At 56.8% G+C, this 11,752-nt stretch overlaps 1 protein-coding gene across 4 annotated transcripts; it reads right to left on the reverse strand.

The window, feature by feature from the left end:
- Positions 1-3,193: 3,193 nt before the first annotated feature.
- Positions 3,194-11,099, reverse strand: LOC102940911 (MAP7 domain-containing protein 1). 4 transcript variants are annotated; one of them, XM_037891390.2, is made up of 4 exons: positions 10,963-11,099; positions 7,902-8,578; positions 5,460-5,663; positions 3,194-4,354 (listed from the first exon to the last, which is right to left on the reverse strand). In XM_037891390.2, exons 2-4 carry the CDS (start codon positions 8,437-8,439, stop codon positions 3,321-3,323), a joined length of 1,776 nt encoding a protein of 591 aa, XP_037747318.1. In that variant the 5' UTR covers positions 8,440-8,578; positions 10,963-11,099; the 3' UTR covers positions 3,194-3,320. The 4 variants fall into 4 exon arrangements, with proteins under 4 accessions (XP_037747318.1, XP_037747319.1, XP_043397745.1 ...); XM_037891391.2 differs by having other exon boundaries at positions 10,868-11,017; XM_043541810.1 differs by lacking the exon at positions 10,963-11,099 and adding an exon at positions 9,997-10,135.
- Positions 11,100-11,752: the final 653 nt, after the last annotated feature.

The following is an 11,752-nucleotide window of genomic DNA, read 5'->3' on the forward strand; positions in this document are numbered from 1 at the left end:
AAATTCATACAATGACTTGTTTATACTGCTGTATATACTATACACTGAAATGTAGGTACAATATTTATATTCCAGCTGATTTATTTTATAACTATATGGTAAAAATGAGAAAATCAGCAATTTTTCAGTAATAGTGTGCTCTGACACTTCTGTATTTTTATGTCTGATTTTGTAAGCAAGTCATTTTTAAGTGAGGTGAAACTTGGGGGTACGCAAGACAAATCAGACTCATGAAAGGGGTCCAGTAGTCTGGAAAGGTTGAGAGCCACTGCCCTTGGGTATCTTCCATTAAACCAAAGTCCACCTCCACTCAAGCCCAGGCCCCGGTGTATTAATTAGCTCTGCAGGACACGGAGTAATATGCCCCAGTGCAGTCCCACCCCCGCATCAGATCCTGCTGCCTCTCTCTTACCTGGGAAAAGGCATTCCTTGGTTGGCACATGCACGTGGGAACACTTTGCTTCCAGAAGCCCTGGGTGGGCACAGTTCTCATGTTTGCAATGTGGAGGGAACAAGGTTTTACTCAAAAGCACACGGCCAGCTCCTGCATTGACCTCCTTGGCACTAGCCTGATTTACACCAAGGGAGGGTGAACCGTGTGGCGAGGGGACACCGCCCAGCAGGGCCAGCTTGAAAACAGGAAAAGAGCCTTTCTGCTTCTAAATTAGAAATGAATGGAACCTGCCCAGGGCATGAATCCTTGCAGGAAACGTGTCCAGGGTCTGTTCACTCAGCAGCATCTAACTCTGGGCTGGATGGCTCTGTGGCGCCCCCGCTTGGCCATGGAAGCAGCTGCATTCCCCTTCCCAGGTCCGCAGGCTGCCCTAGAGAATGCTACTGGGGTGGAGAAGAGAGCCCAGTTCTGCATCCGATGAAGTGAGCTGTAGCTCACGAAAGCTTATGCTCAAATAAATTGGTTATTCTCTAAGGTGCCACAAGTCCTCCAGTTCTGCTGTGACTCCGCCAGGAGGAGCTGCCTCACAGTGGATGGAGCTGCCCGTCGGGTCTCATCTCCAAATAGGAAATCCAGCCCAGACCTGAGCATGCTTGGTACCATGATTCTAGGCAGAGCCATGGAGCAAACACACCCACAAGGACCAGGCAGGAACCGAGCTGCCCGTCATGGCAGGGTCAATCAGATGGCCACAAGTGAGGCAGGGATTGAATCGCACCAAACACAGAAGAGGCAAGTCCTTGCCTTGCACAGCTCACACCATGCTTCTCTGCACAGGAGGGCAACAGAGTCAGGTCACCCTTGCCCCTTCCTAGTCAACGATTTACTTCCTACAGCCAGTCTGGCTCTAGGATTCAGTGCTAGGAGACATGTTGCCTGCCAGCCAGCTGGGGAGAGCCCAGTGCTAAGGGTATGACGCGGGCACCAGCCAGTGTGTTAAGAGATGTCCCACCTGGAAAAAGAATTGATGGAGTTCCCAGTCTGCTCGAGAGCTATTTGGGAACACCGAGCATTGTATAAGGGAACAGGCGTGTGCAGAGCAGGATCCATCAGGCCAATGACTCGCCCTCAGCTGGATTCACACCATCCTGCCCATCAGCCCTGTGGTCAGGAAAGCCCGCGCCCCGGTAGCCATCCACTCACCCATTGTCCTCCGGCCACCGACCAGCCTGCCCCAGGAGAGCCTGGGGGAAGGAGCTGCAGGGAGAAGCTGCCAATGCAAAGAGGCATTTCGGAGCCAGAGGACGGGCATCTAAAGTGGTACTAAATATTAACCAAGAATGGGCGCAGTGCCCATCCCCCCAGCTTTAACCAGCACTGAGTCCACACACAGGCTTGGGTTTGGGTTTTTTTTTTTTTAAAACAGAAGTTTATGGTTATATGCAAATTAGGTTATTAAATGATTTGCATAAAATGTTCTCGCAGGACAGCGACTATTCCTAATTCCCCTTCCCCCCCAGAAAGTAGCGACCCTACTCAGCCTAGCGCACTTGCACATCTGCCCCCTGCCGGCAGGCACATGCCCCGGGTCACGCATACACGCACCTCCCAGATGGAGGAGTGCAGCATTTCCATGCAGCCACCCCCCCGGCCGTGTCTTAAAATAGCTCCCCCCCCTCCGGCTCACATGCACACGCCCCCCCAACACAAGCATCTCTCCTAAATGCACGACAGACACGCACCCTCCCACCGCTGCTCGGACTCACCTCCCCGTGCGCTCACACACACACACACACACACACGTACGTGCACTCAGCCCCCACCCCCAGCCACTCCTGCTCGTACAAGTGCGCCCCTGCCTGATTGTCCCTGTGCCCCCAACGTGCCCTGCCGGGCAGTCACACACTCCTGTGCACACACCTCTCGGGTGCAATCACAGCCAGTCACTTACACCCCTCTCACACACACACAGCATGCCCCCCTGCATTCACACGTTGCCATCCTGAGCACAGCTGGCTCTCCCCCCTGGCCACAGACATTCAGCTGTGCGCGCACACATCCTGTGTACATGGAGTGTGCACTAACACCCTCCCACTGCTCAGACAGACACCACCTTCACAAGCACACATGCTCACGCTCATGCCACGGACACCACCCCTCCTACGCCCCCTGGCAACCAATCACAGCCTCCCAGGGCTGCTCACACTCACATACACCCCTCCATTCCCAAACAAATCCCCCTGCCACACGGCTGCCTCATTCACATACACTGGACTCGTGTACACACACACAATGCAGTACATGCTCACCCACTTGCACTCAGACACGCACCACTGCGGCCATACACACTTCCCACTGCACACCAGCCCTGCAGAGCTCTCCCGTACATGTGCCACATGCTCACACCCATGCATTGCTTACACATCTGCCACTGCAAGTTCACAAGCACATGCATTCACCCCCCCACACACATCTGCGGTCCTGCCTGCAGCCCATACATTCACACCCCATTCTCACTGACATGCACACCACAGGCTCGCACACTTCTCCCCACATATCCCACAAACACACACACACGCCTTCCCCCCCCGGAGAGGTGCTGGTGCAGACACTCAAACTGCACCCACACCTGCCATAAACTTACACTGGCATTGTCGATTCCCCAGCTCTCACACGCACCAATGTTTTTGCACACCAGGCATATTCCCAAATGGTTCTCTCTCTCCCCCCCGCCGCACACACGCCTCCAGCACACACACGCAGCTCCTGTAGCAGGCAACCCCCCCCCCCGCACCACACTCGCCCCTGCCCTGCCATGTCCAGGCGCACGCTGCGTGCCCACCCCGTGCGCTCGCCCCCAGGCTCCGGGAGGGCTGTCCGCACACCATGTCCGTCACTGGAATTGACAGCCCCCAGCCACTCCTAGCTATTGGTCAGGAAGAGGCGTCTGTGTTTGGAGGCGGAGCCGCGCGGCCGGCCCCGGCGCCGCCCCCGCCCCCGGCTGCCATAGGGGTTCCTGCTGGCCATGGCGCTCTCCCCCCCAGCCGGCGCTGCCCAGGGTCGGCCCGGGGAAGCTGACTTCCGCTTTGGGCGGCTGGTCTAAGAGCCCGCCGGCCTCGGCCTCGGCGGGCGGGGCCTGGCTCTGGCGCGCGCTGGCCCGCTCCTGCCGCAGGTAGCGCAGCTCGTCCCGGATGTCCGTCAGGACGCCCAGCAGGCGGAACTGCAGCTCCCTGTCCCGCGCCCGCTCCTCGCGCTGCGTGGCCCGCTCCTCCTGCCACATGGCCAGCTCCTGGTGGTACAGCTGGTCCCACTGCTCCTCCAGGTCCAGCAGGCGGTGGATGTTAGTCCTCCAGCTCTCCCTCCTGCCCTCCCGCAGCCAAGAGCAGCCCAGGCCCCGCGAGGGCGGCACCGGGGCAGGGGGCTGGTCCTCCTGAGGCGAGGCGGAGGAGGGCAGGGACTCCTCGGTGAGCGCGCCATGCAGCGGGGAGCGCGCCTGCTGCTGCTGCTCCTCCTCCTGCTGCTGCTGCTTCTCCCACGTGGGCCCCATCAGTACCCTGGGCAAGGAGCCCACCTCGGGGCCCCGGCTGCCCTCCTCCTCTTCCGGCTGGGAGGCGTCCAGCACCCTGCCCAAGGAGGGGAGGTCGGAGACCCCTTCGTGGGCCCAGTCTGCGTGAGCGTCCACGTGGTTGAGCGTATCCTCGGGGAGGGAGCTCATGGAGCCCTGGGAATTGCACCGGCGGATGAGCATGGCCTGCCGGGATGCCTTCGCGCTTTCCTCGGCCGACAGCTGGGGCTCCGGGCCAGGCTGAAGGCCCATCGCTGCGCCGGGGCACCCGTCCACCTCCTGGCCTTCCCGCTCTTCTTCCTCCGACATGGAGGCGTAGGAGACGAGGGACTCGTTTCTCAGAGGCGGGGACATGGCCGACATCTCTGGAGTTCGCAGCTCCGGCCCTGATTCGGCTGAAACAGAAGAGAAGCTAGCAGGTAAGTCTATCTGCTTCACCGTCTGTGGCGCCATGCATTAGATTCCCAGTTGGTCCCCTCTCCCCACATCCCTGGGACCACCCCAGGATCTTCTTCTTACTAAAAATCCACTCAAACCAGCCACAGACACACAGAACCCTGGCAGGGCTGCACGGGCGCTGCTCAGACCCACCAGGAACGTTCAGTATCCTTTCCTGACAGCGGCCAGAAACTGCTACTTTGCTGGCAGGTGTAAGAAGCCTGCGGTAGCAGATATGGGAGAATCTGGCCCCGCAGTGGGAGTCTCCTCCTAAACCCCAATACTTTGAGGCTGTCTTGAGCCCTGAACCATGAGGTTGTTACATCCCTTCCAATTTATTTTTGAAGATTAAGTTGGATAATGCTGGCTAGTTTGGTCATCCATATAAATGCTCACTCTATCTTGGAATCTTGCTAAATTCTTGACCTCAACAATATCCAGTGGCAGTGAGTTCCACAGGCTACTTGTGTGCTGCAGGAAAAATGTTTATTGTCTAGGATCAGATTGAAATTTGCTGCCTTTTCGTTTCATTGACCATCTCCTTGTTCTTGTGTTAGGAGACCTGGACACTAGAGGGCAGGAGCACTGGAATAGTCACCCACAGTTTGAGCATTGTGAATGCACAAGTGTTTGCCCTGAAGCTAACCACTGGGCTGTTCGAAGTGGACAGTGGAGACACATCCTTGCAAAGAGTTTCTCCAGGAGTGCATGGAGGTCTGAGATTTGACTATGGGGCGCTACTCCATTCTGGGTGTAACTTCACTGGGGCTACGTAATGGACATGCTTGGGCCAGGTTCTCAGAGTCACAATCATTTCACCATTTTTAACAAATGTAACCACTCCTTGGCCTTCAAAAGCATCCCCACTGCGGCGCTTGCAGGAGACAGCGCGTCACAAAAAAGTAATTATTAGTGTGATCATTTTCCCCATGCTCAGGAGCCTTTGGCTGAGCCTTTAACAGGCACCAGCCACTGCTTTCCCCAACTATCAAAGAGGCCTGTGCCCTGGACAGTCAGCCTGGCCTTCACTGTGGCTACTGGCAGCTTCTCCATTACCCCTACCTGAACTGCTCTGCCCCTCGCCTCGGCTGTATTCACAGATCACAGAAGGGTCTGGACTCTGGACTGCGAGCCGAGGCACGGCGGAACCTTCCACGTCAGGCAAAGAAGAGGGCTGCCCGTTGGTGTCTATGTAGATGCTGGGGTGGCTGACTGCAGGCTGGAAGGACATGATCGATTGTTTGGACGCACCTGGGAAGAACAAGTCTGCAAGAGGAAGAGACGATTGACTTAAGAGGATAGCGACTATCATGCTATCACAGGCTAGGATTCCCCAAGGGACACATCCTATAGGACTTTTCATAGATCCCAAGGCCAAAAGGGACCATTGTGATCATCTGGTCTGACTGCCTGCATAGCCCAGGCCAGGGAACTGCCCCAAAATGATTCTTAGAGCAGATACTTTAGAAAAACATCCAACCTTGACTGAAAATTGTTAGTGAAGGAGAATCCACCACCACGCTTGGTCAATTCTTCCAACAGTTAATTACTCTCACCATTAAAAATGTGTGTGTCATTTCCAATCTGAATTTGTCTAGCTTAACCCAGCCATTGGAATTGGGATGAACCGCACAGAGGCATGTAAAAATTACTCCAACAAACTACAGAACTTAAGTGAACTAGATGCTTTCTATAGGTTTTCAGAACGGCCCTATAAAATTCTATAGCAGGGAGATCAGTCTCTGATCAGCGCTCCAGGACGGTCCAAAAACACCCTACAGAAAGATCAGGATTTTCTATGAAGTCCAACAGGATATTTCCATTGCGTTTTTATATAAGCCGTGTCTAGCCCAAAAACAGCCTGGATTTTTTACAGTATACATTTAAATTAACAATTTGTGCTTGTATGTCCCTCCTTCACCAAAAGCTAGTGATCTGATCTGATCTTAAAGGTGAGCAGCAAAGGGAACGAGAATTGGAGTTGGCCCCTTTTATTTATTTTTGGTCCTCTATAAAGTATAAAAGGCTGCCTGAAATGGTTCTTTAAACAAACAAAAAACCCAAGGTTTTGTTTGTTTGACCTTCAACATATTGAGAATGTCCAGTCTGGTCTTTCCTGCTTTAGCGGTAGTTCCAGACATCTGGACTAGGAGCTCTCTCCATGTTTTGCTGAAGGAGGAGAGAGAGTCTTTAACCCTGAGGTTTCTCTCCCAAGTGTGTCTCATGCACTTGAGTTAAATAGTGGGCCACAAAAAGCAAACAAAACAAAGAGTTTTAATCACTCTGGAAAAAAAATCACTCTCTCAGTTAGGCCCCACTTCTTCAAGGTACTTAAGCACATGCCTAACTTTAGCACCAAATCAGCAAAGCACTTAAGCACATGCTTAACTTTAAGCAGTGCGGTAAGTATAACTGAAGTCAAAGCATGTGCTTAAGTGCTTTGATTAACAGGGATGGCCTTGAGTATGTTTAAAAAGTTAGACAGGTGCATAAGTGCTTTGCTGAATCAGAGCCTTCATCAGGTGACTCTTGACATCAGACAAATCATGCATGTTCCTTCGAGTTCTACAGTAGAGCAGAGAGTCTCACAGGAAAAAGAGACCAGAGGAAACCCATATTTCTAATGTAAAAACAAGCAGACTCCCTTGTGCCTCCCCATCCCCCACTTTTGGTTTTTGGGTGTGGGGGGAGAAACTTTTCAACCCTACTTGATACACCTGAGGACTTGTTGTCACTGCAGAGTTAACTCGAGTGCTGCCCAAATCCTGCCCACACCCAAAAGCCCTGACCTCCCGTTGGCTGGCTTATCCAAGGATAGAGGCTAAAGCTCAAGTGAGCACAACGTGTCAGCAAGCGCAACCGCTCCGCACAGCTCCAGTGCTATTTCACAGTGGCACTGTTGACTCCGAAGAACACATACCCATGCAGTCAAAAGAGGGCACGAACCCATGATTTTCCCCCTTGCAAGTTACCTGTAAAAGGGATGCGATCAGGCTAGATGCAGCATTTAGAGGTTTTTAAAAACAAAAAAGTTTTACAAAACCGAAGAGCAACAGGAATATTTTCACCATTTTTAAAAAAAAATCCAGGGAAAGCTATTTCCTTTAGTTTGGCTATTTGAGTATAAACATTTCCCAGCAGCCTTTGCCACCCAGACATGACAGTATTCTCCTACTGCAGGAAAACCCAAAAGGGAGACTGACTAGAAAAAAGGCAAACCTGACAAGTCTTTTTTCACTATCCTCTCTGAGCTAGCACAATAAGTAAATGTTCACCACGAACCAAGTCCCAGAGGGCCAGGGATTTGTTACATTACTGTTAGGTGAGGCTGATGTGTTCAGATGGTGACAACAGGATGGAAACAGATATTCATGAAAGCCCCTTTCCCTGGAGGAATGGTCTTCTGGCTCCATCTCCTTTACCCATAGACCTCCCTGACCCTACCACCATTGTGAGCTCATGTGCATCAGACCTGCTATCAGAGAAACCCAAAGCTTAGCTCACCGGGGTCAAAGATGATCTCGGGCTCTGAATCATGGCTGGCCTGTAAGAAGGTAGAGGCCACCATCTTCTCCAGGGGAGTGAGGCGGGGTTTGTGGAGAGGCCCTCCTGCCCTGTTCATAGGGGGATGCTTCTTGGAGGTGATCTTCTTCTTGACGTCCAGCCGAAGGTCTCGCCACTTGTGCTTGAGGTCATCGATGGAGCGCTCCGTGTAGCCCAGGAAGTTGACCCGGCTCTGGATCTGGGTCCACAGCTGCTTCCGCCGCACAGGGTGAGCTCGGAGGGATTCGGAGCCGTAAAGGGCGCTGAAGTGCCGAACCACGTTCCAGACCAGAGTCTCTGTCTCGTCGTTGGAGAAATTGGCTTTCCTCTTCCGGCCAGATGTGGCCAACCCCTGGGAGGCCGCGGCAGAAGTGGAAGGGGCACAGTTGAACCTAGGCCCCCACTCCTCTCGGTCGGCTCCTGAGGAAAACATTGGGCTCCGGGACCCAGAGGGAGCCGAAGAAGGAGGAGCAGAAGCCAGAGCAGCTGAGGAATCCATGGTGCCAAGGGGAAAAAGGCCTGGAGCCAATCCTGCTCCGGGACACAAATCCGGACGGATATGGGTGGTTTGGGAGGATTAAAGAACTGCTCCAGAGTGCCAGGTGGCGGGGGAGACGCTCATCCCAGCTTGAAAGCACCTGAGAGAGGAGAAAAAGCCAGAGGTAAAGGCGGGCTGTCTAAGCTCCCTCCTTAGACAATCCATCTTGTAGTGGAAGAGTTGATAACCCCCAGTTAGACCCAAGCCTGGGATCCTCCGTGGGTGGAGAACCAGAGCCAACACCTGCTCGGTCAGACATGCATTACAGAAGAAAGACTAGCCCGTCCTGCTAAGCGCTCTGTGCCTCAGTTTCCACATGTGCGAATGGGGATAATACTGTACCCTTGCCTCACTGGGGAGTTGTGAGGACTGCAAGGTGCACAGAGACCATGGAGATGGGGACCAGCAAAGTACCGAAACAGCTGGATATCAGACCTGGTCCAAAATTGCCCAACAGAACCATGGTTTTCGGTCAGAAAACACCCCTTTGTCAAAATCGAACCGTTCCACGGGAACCTGCCCATGCCAGCGAAATTTGGTTTAGAAAGGGGGAAAAACCGTGAAATCAAGCTTTTGGACAAGGCTTGAAACGGTCCCTTGAGACCTTAGCCGGGCGGAACGCTCCAATGTCTCGTTTCAAAGTGACTTCGTCTGGAATTTGTCTGGTTTTGTGATATTATGATTTCATTTGTAGATATTACTCTATAGGTTATAAAATAAAATAAAAGCTATAGCGCACACATGCACCCATACTGTGTATACACATGCTCACACAGAGCCCTACCATGCGCACAGAATCATAATGTGCGCGCGCGCACAGGGCCACGCCGTGCACACACGCGCGCGCGTGCAGCCACGCCGTGCGCGCGCACGCGCAGGCACGCACACAGGGCCACGCCGTGCGCACGCACGCGCAGGCACGCACACAGGGCCACGCCGTGCGCACGCACGCGCAGGCACGCACACAGGGCCACGCCGTGCGCACGCACGCGCAGGCACGCACACGCACACAGGGCTATGCCGTGCGCACGCACGCGCAGGCACGCACACGCACACAGGGCTACGCCGTGCGCACGCACACAGGGCTACGCCGTGCAAACACGCACGCGCACACAGGGCTACGCCGTGCAAACACGCACACGGCTATGCCGTGCACACACACGTGCGCGCACAGGGCTATACCCCTGCACACACACACACGCACACAGGGCTATGCTGTGCACACACGCGCACGCGCGCACACACGCACACAGGGCTATGCCCCTGCACACACACGTGCACGCACAGGGCTATGCCCCTGCACACACACGTGCACGCACAGGGCTATGCCCCTGCACGCACACACGTGCACGCACAGGGCTATGCTGTGCACACACACGCGCGCGCGCGCACACGCACACAGGGCTATGCCGTGCACACACACAGGGCTATGCCGTGCACACACACACACGCGCGCACACAGGGCTATGCCGTGCACACACACACACACTCTCTCCAAGCTCAACATTTTCTGCATACCACGGCCGGCTGGGGAGCTAATCTGCTCTGCTCCGCTCCCCCCCGCCCCAGCGCTGAGCCGCTCAGCGGCCTCCTGCGAGCGCAGCCTGCCCGGCTGGGGCCGGCCCCCCGCGCCCGGCCCCCCCGGGCTGCTCCTGCGGCAGCGGCGGGGCTGGCAGGCGGCAGCCTTTTGTTCGCTTCCCCCTCCCCCGCTCGGCGGGGCGCGGGTCGGACCCAGCGGCGCGGCTGGGGCTGCAGGGCCGGGCGGGGACGGGACGGGGACGGGACTGGCCGGGGGGGGGGACGGGACGGGACTCCTGGGCGCCCCCCACCCCGGGCAGGCCCTTCCCAGGGGCCGCCTGCACCGCCCCCTGCTGCCCCAGCCCCGCGCCCGGCGGCGGAGCGCGCCCAGCCCGGGGCGCCCCGGCCCCCGCCGAGGACAATGGGAGCCGCGGGCGGGCTCCGCGGTGCCGCCCCCCCCTCCGCCTGGCTCGGCTCCAGCCCGGCCGAGCCGCCGCTGCAGCAGGGAGAGGCGCGCGGAGCCCCCGGGGCCAGCCCGGCCGGCGGCTCAAGTTCTGGTGCCGCCGGGGAAGGGCCCTGCCCCCCGGGGCGGGAACCCCGGCCCCCTGCCGGGACCCGCGCTCCCGCCGCCCCTCCGGCCAGCGCCGCAGCCAGCGGGTCCCGCTGCCAGAGCGGGGGCCAGCGGCGAGAGCCTGCGTCGCCCCCCGGGCAGAGCTCGCGGCAGGCTCGGCTCCGCTCCCGGGGGCGGCCCGGACGGGGCGGCCCGGCCCGGCGCTTCGCCCTTGTCCGCGAACTCCCAGCCCCGCCGCTCGCCCCGTGCCCCGGCTGCTGGGGCCAAGCGGCCCCGCCGCGCCCGCTGCCCACGTCCCACCTGAGCAGGGCGCCCGGCGGCGGCGGCGCTCGGGTCCCCCCCGCGCCCCGCCGCAGGCTGGGCTCCGCGCCCCGGCTCCCCGCGCCCGCACTCACGGCGCTTGGCGCTGGGCGCTCCAGCTTCTTGGGCTAATGGCTCCTGACTCAGAGGAACTCGCCTTCATTTCCTCTGCCTCCGAGTGGCAGGCACGGCGAGCCGCCGGCGAGCCTGCTGCTGCCCTCTGCTGGCTCCCGACCCACGGAGGCTTGTTCTCCAGCGGGGGTGGTGGGGGGAGAGGTCAGCTACAGGGTTTGCTTGTTGGAGGCACCCTGCACACGGTCTAATAAACGGACACCTCCCCCCCGCTCCACCTTGGCTTGGCACAAATGCTGCCTTCTCCCTCCTCCTCTTTCTGCTTGGCTGAGTTCCCCAACACCGAAACCTGGGATGGAGCAGGTGGAAAGCAGCCCTCAGGCCAGGAGAGATGGCCTCTACTCTGGGCTCTGCTACAGCCTTCCTGTGTACCCTTGGCCACATCCCCTAGCCTCTCTGTGCTTCAGGTCCCCAGCGCGAAACTGGGGACAGCGATGCTCCCCTACCTCACAGGGAGCAGGTGAAGATTAACCCATAAATATCTGGGAGGAGGTGCTCAGATGGGGGGGGGGGAGTGTCTAGGCAGATAAAAAGATTGCAGTTACATGATGCAATTTTTCTCTGTTTCTGTACAGTTTTGTTTCTCTTATCTCCCAGCCCCAGCCTGTTATATCCACTTGTTGCATCCTGACACCTAGATGTTGAACTCTCTGGGGCAACCAGTGTTTTCTGTGTTACTTCTCTGTCCAGCAGCTAGCACAATGGGCCGGGTGTCTTACATTCAAACAACATACAAGGAATAGCAGCTTTCAT

The sequence above is a fragment of the Chelonia mydas genome, chromosome 2 (genome assembly GCF_015237465.2).
Source record: "Chelonia mydas isolate rCheMyd1 chromosome 2, rCheMyd1.pri.v2, whole genome shotgun sequence".
Classification (NCBI taxonomy): Eukaryota; Metazoa; Chordata; order Testudines; family Cheloniidae; genus Chelonia; species Chelonia mydas.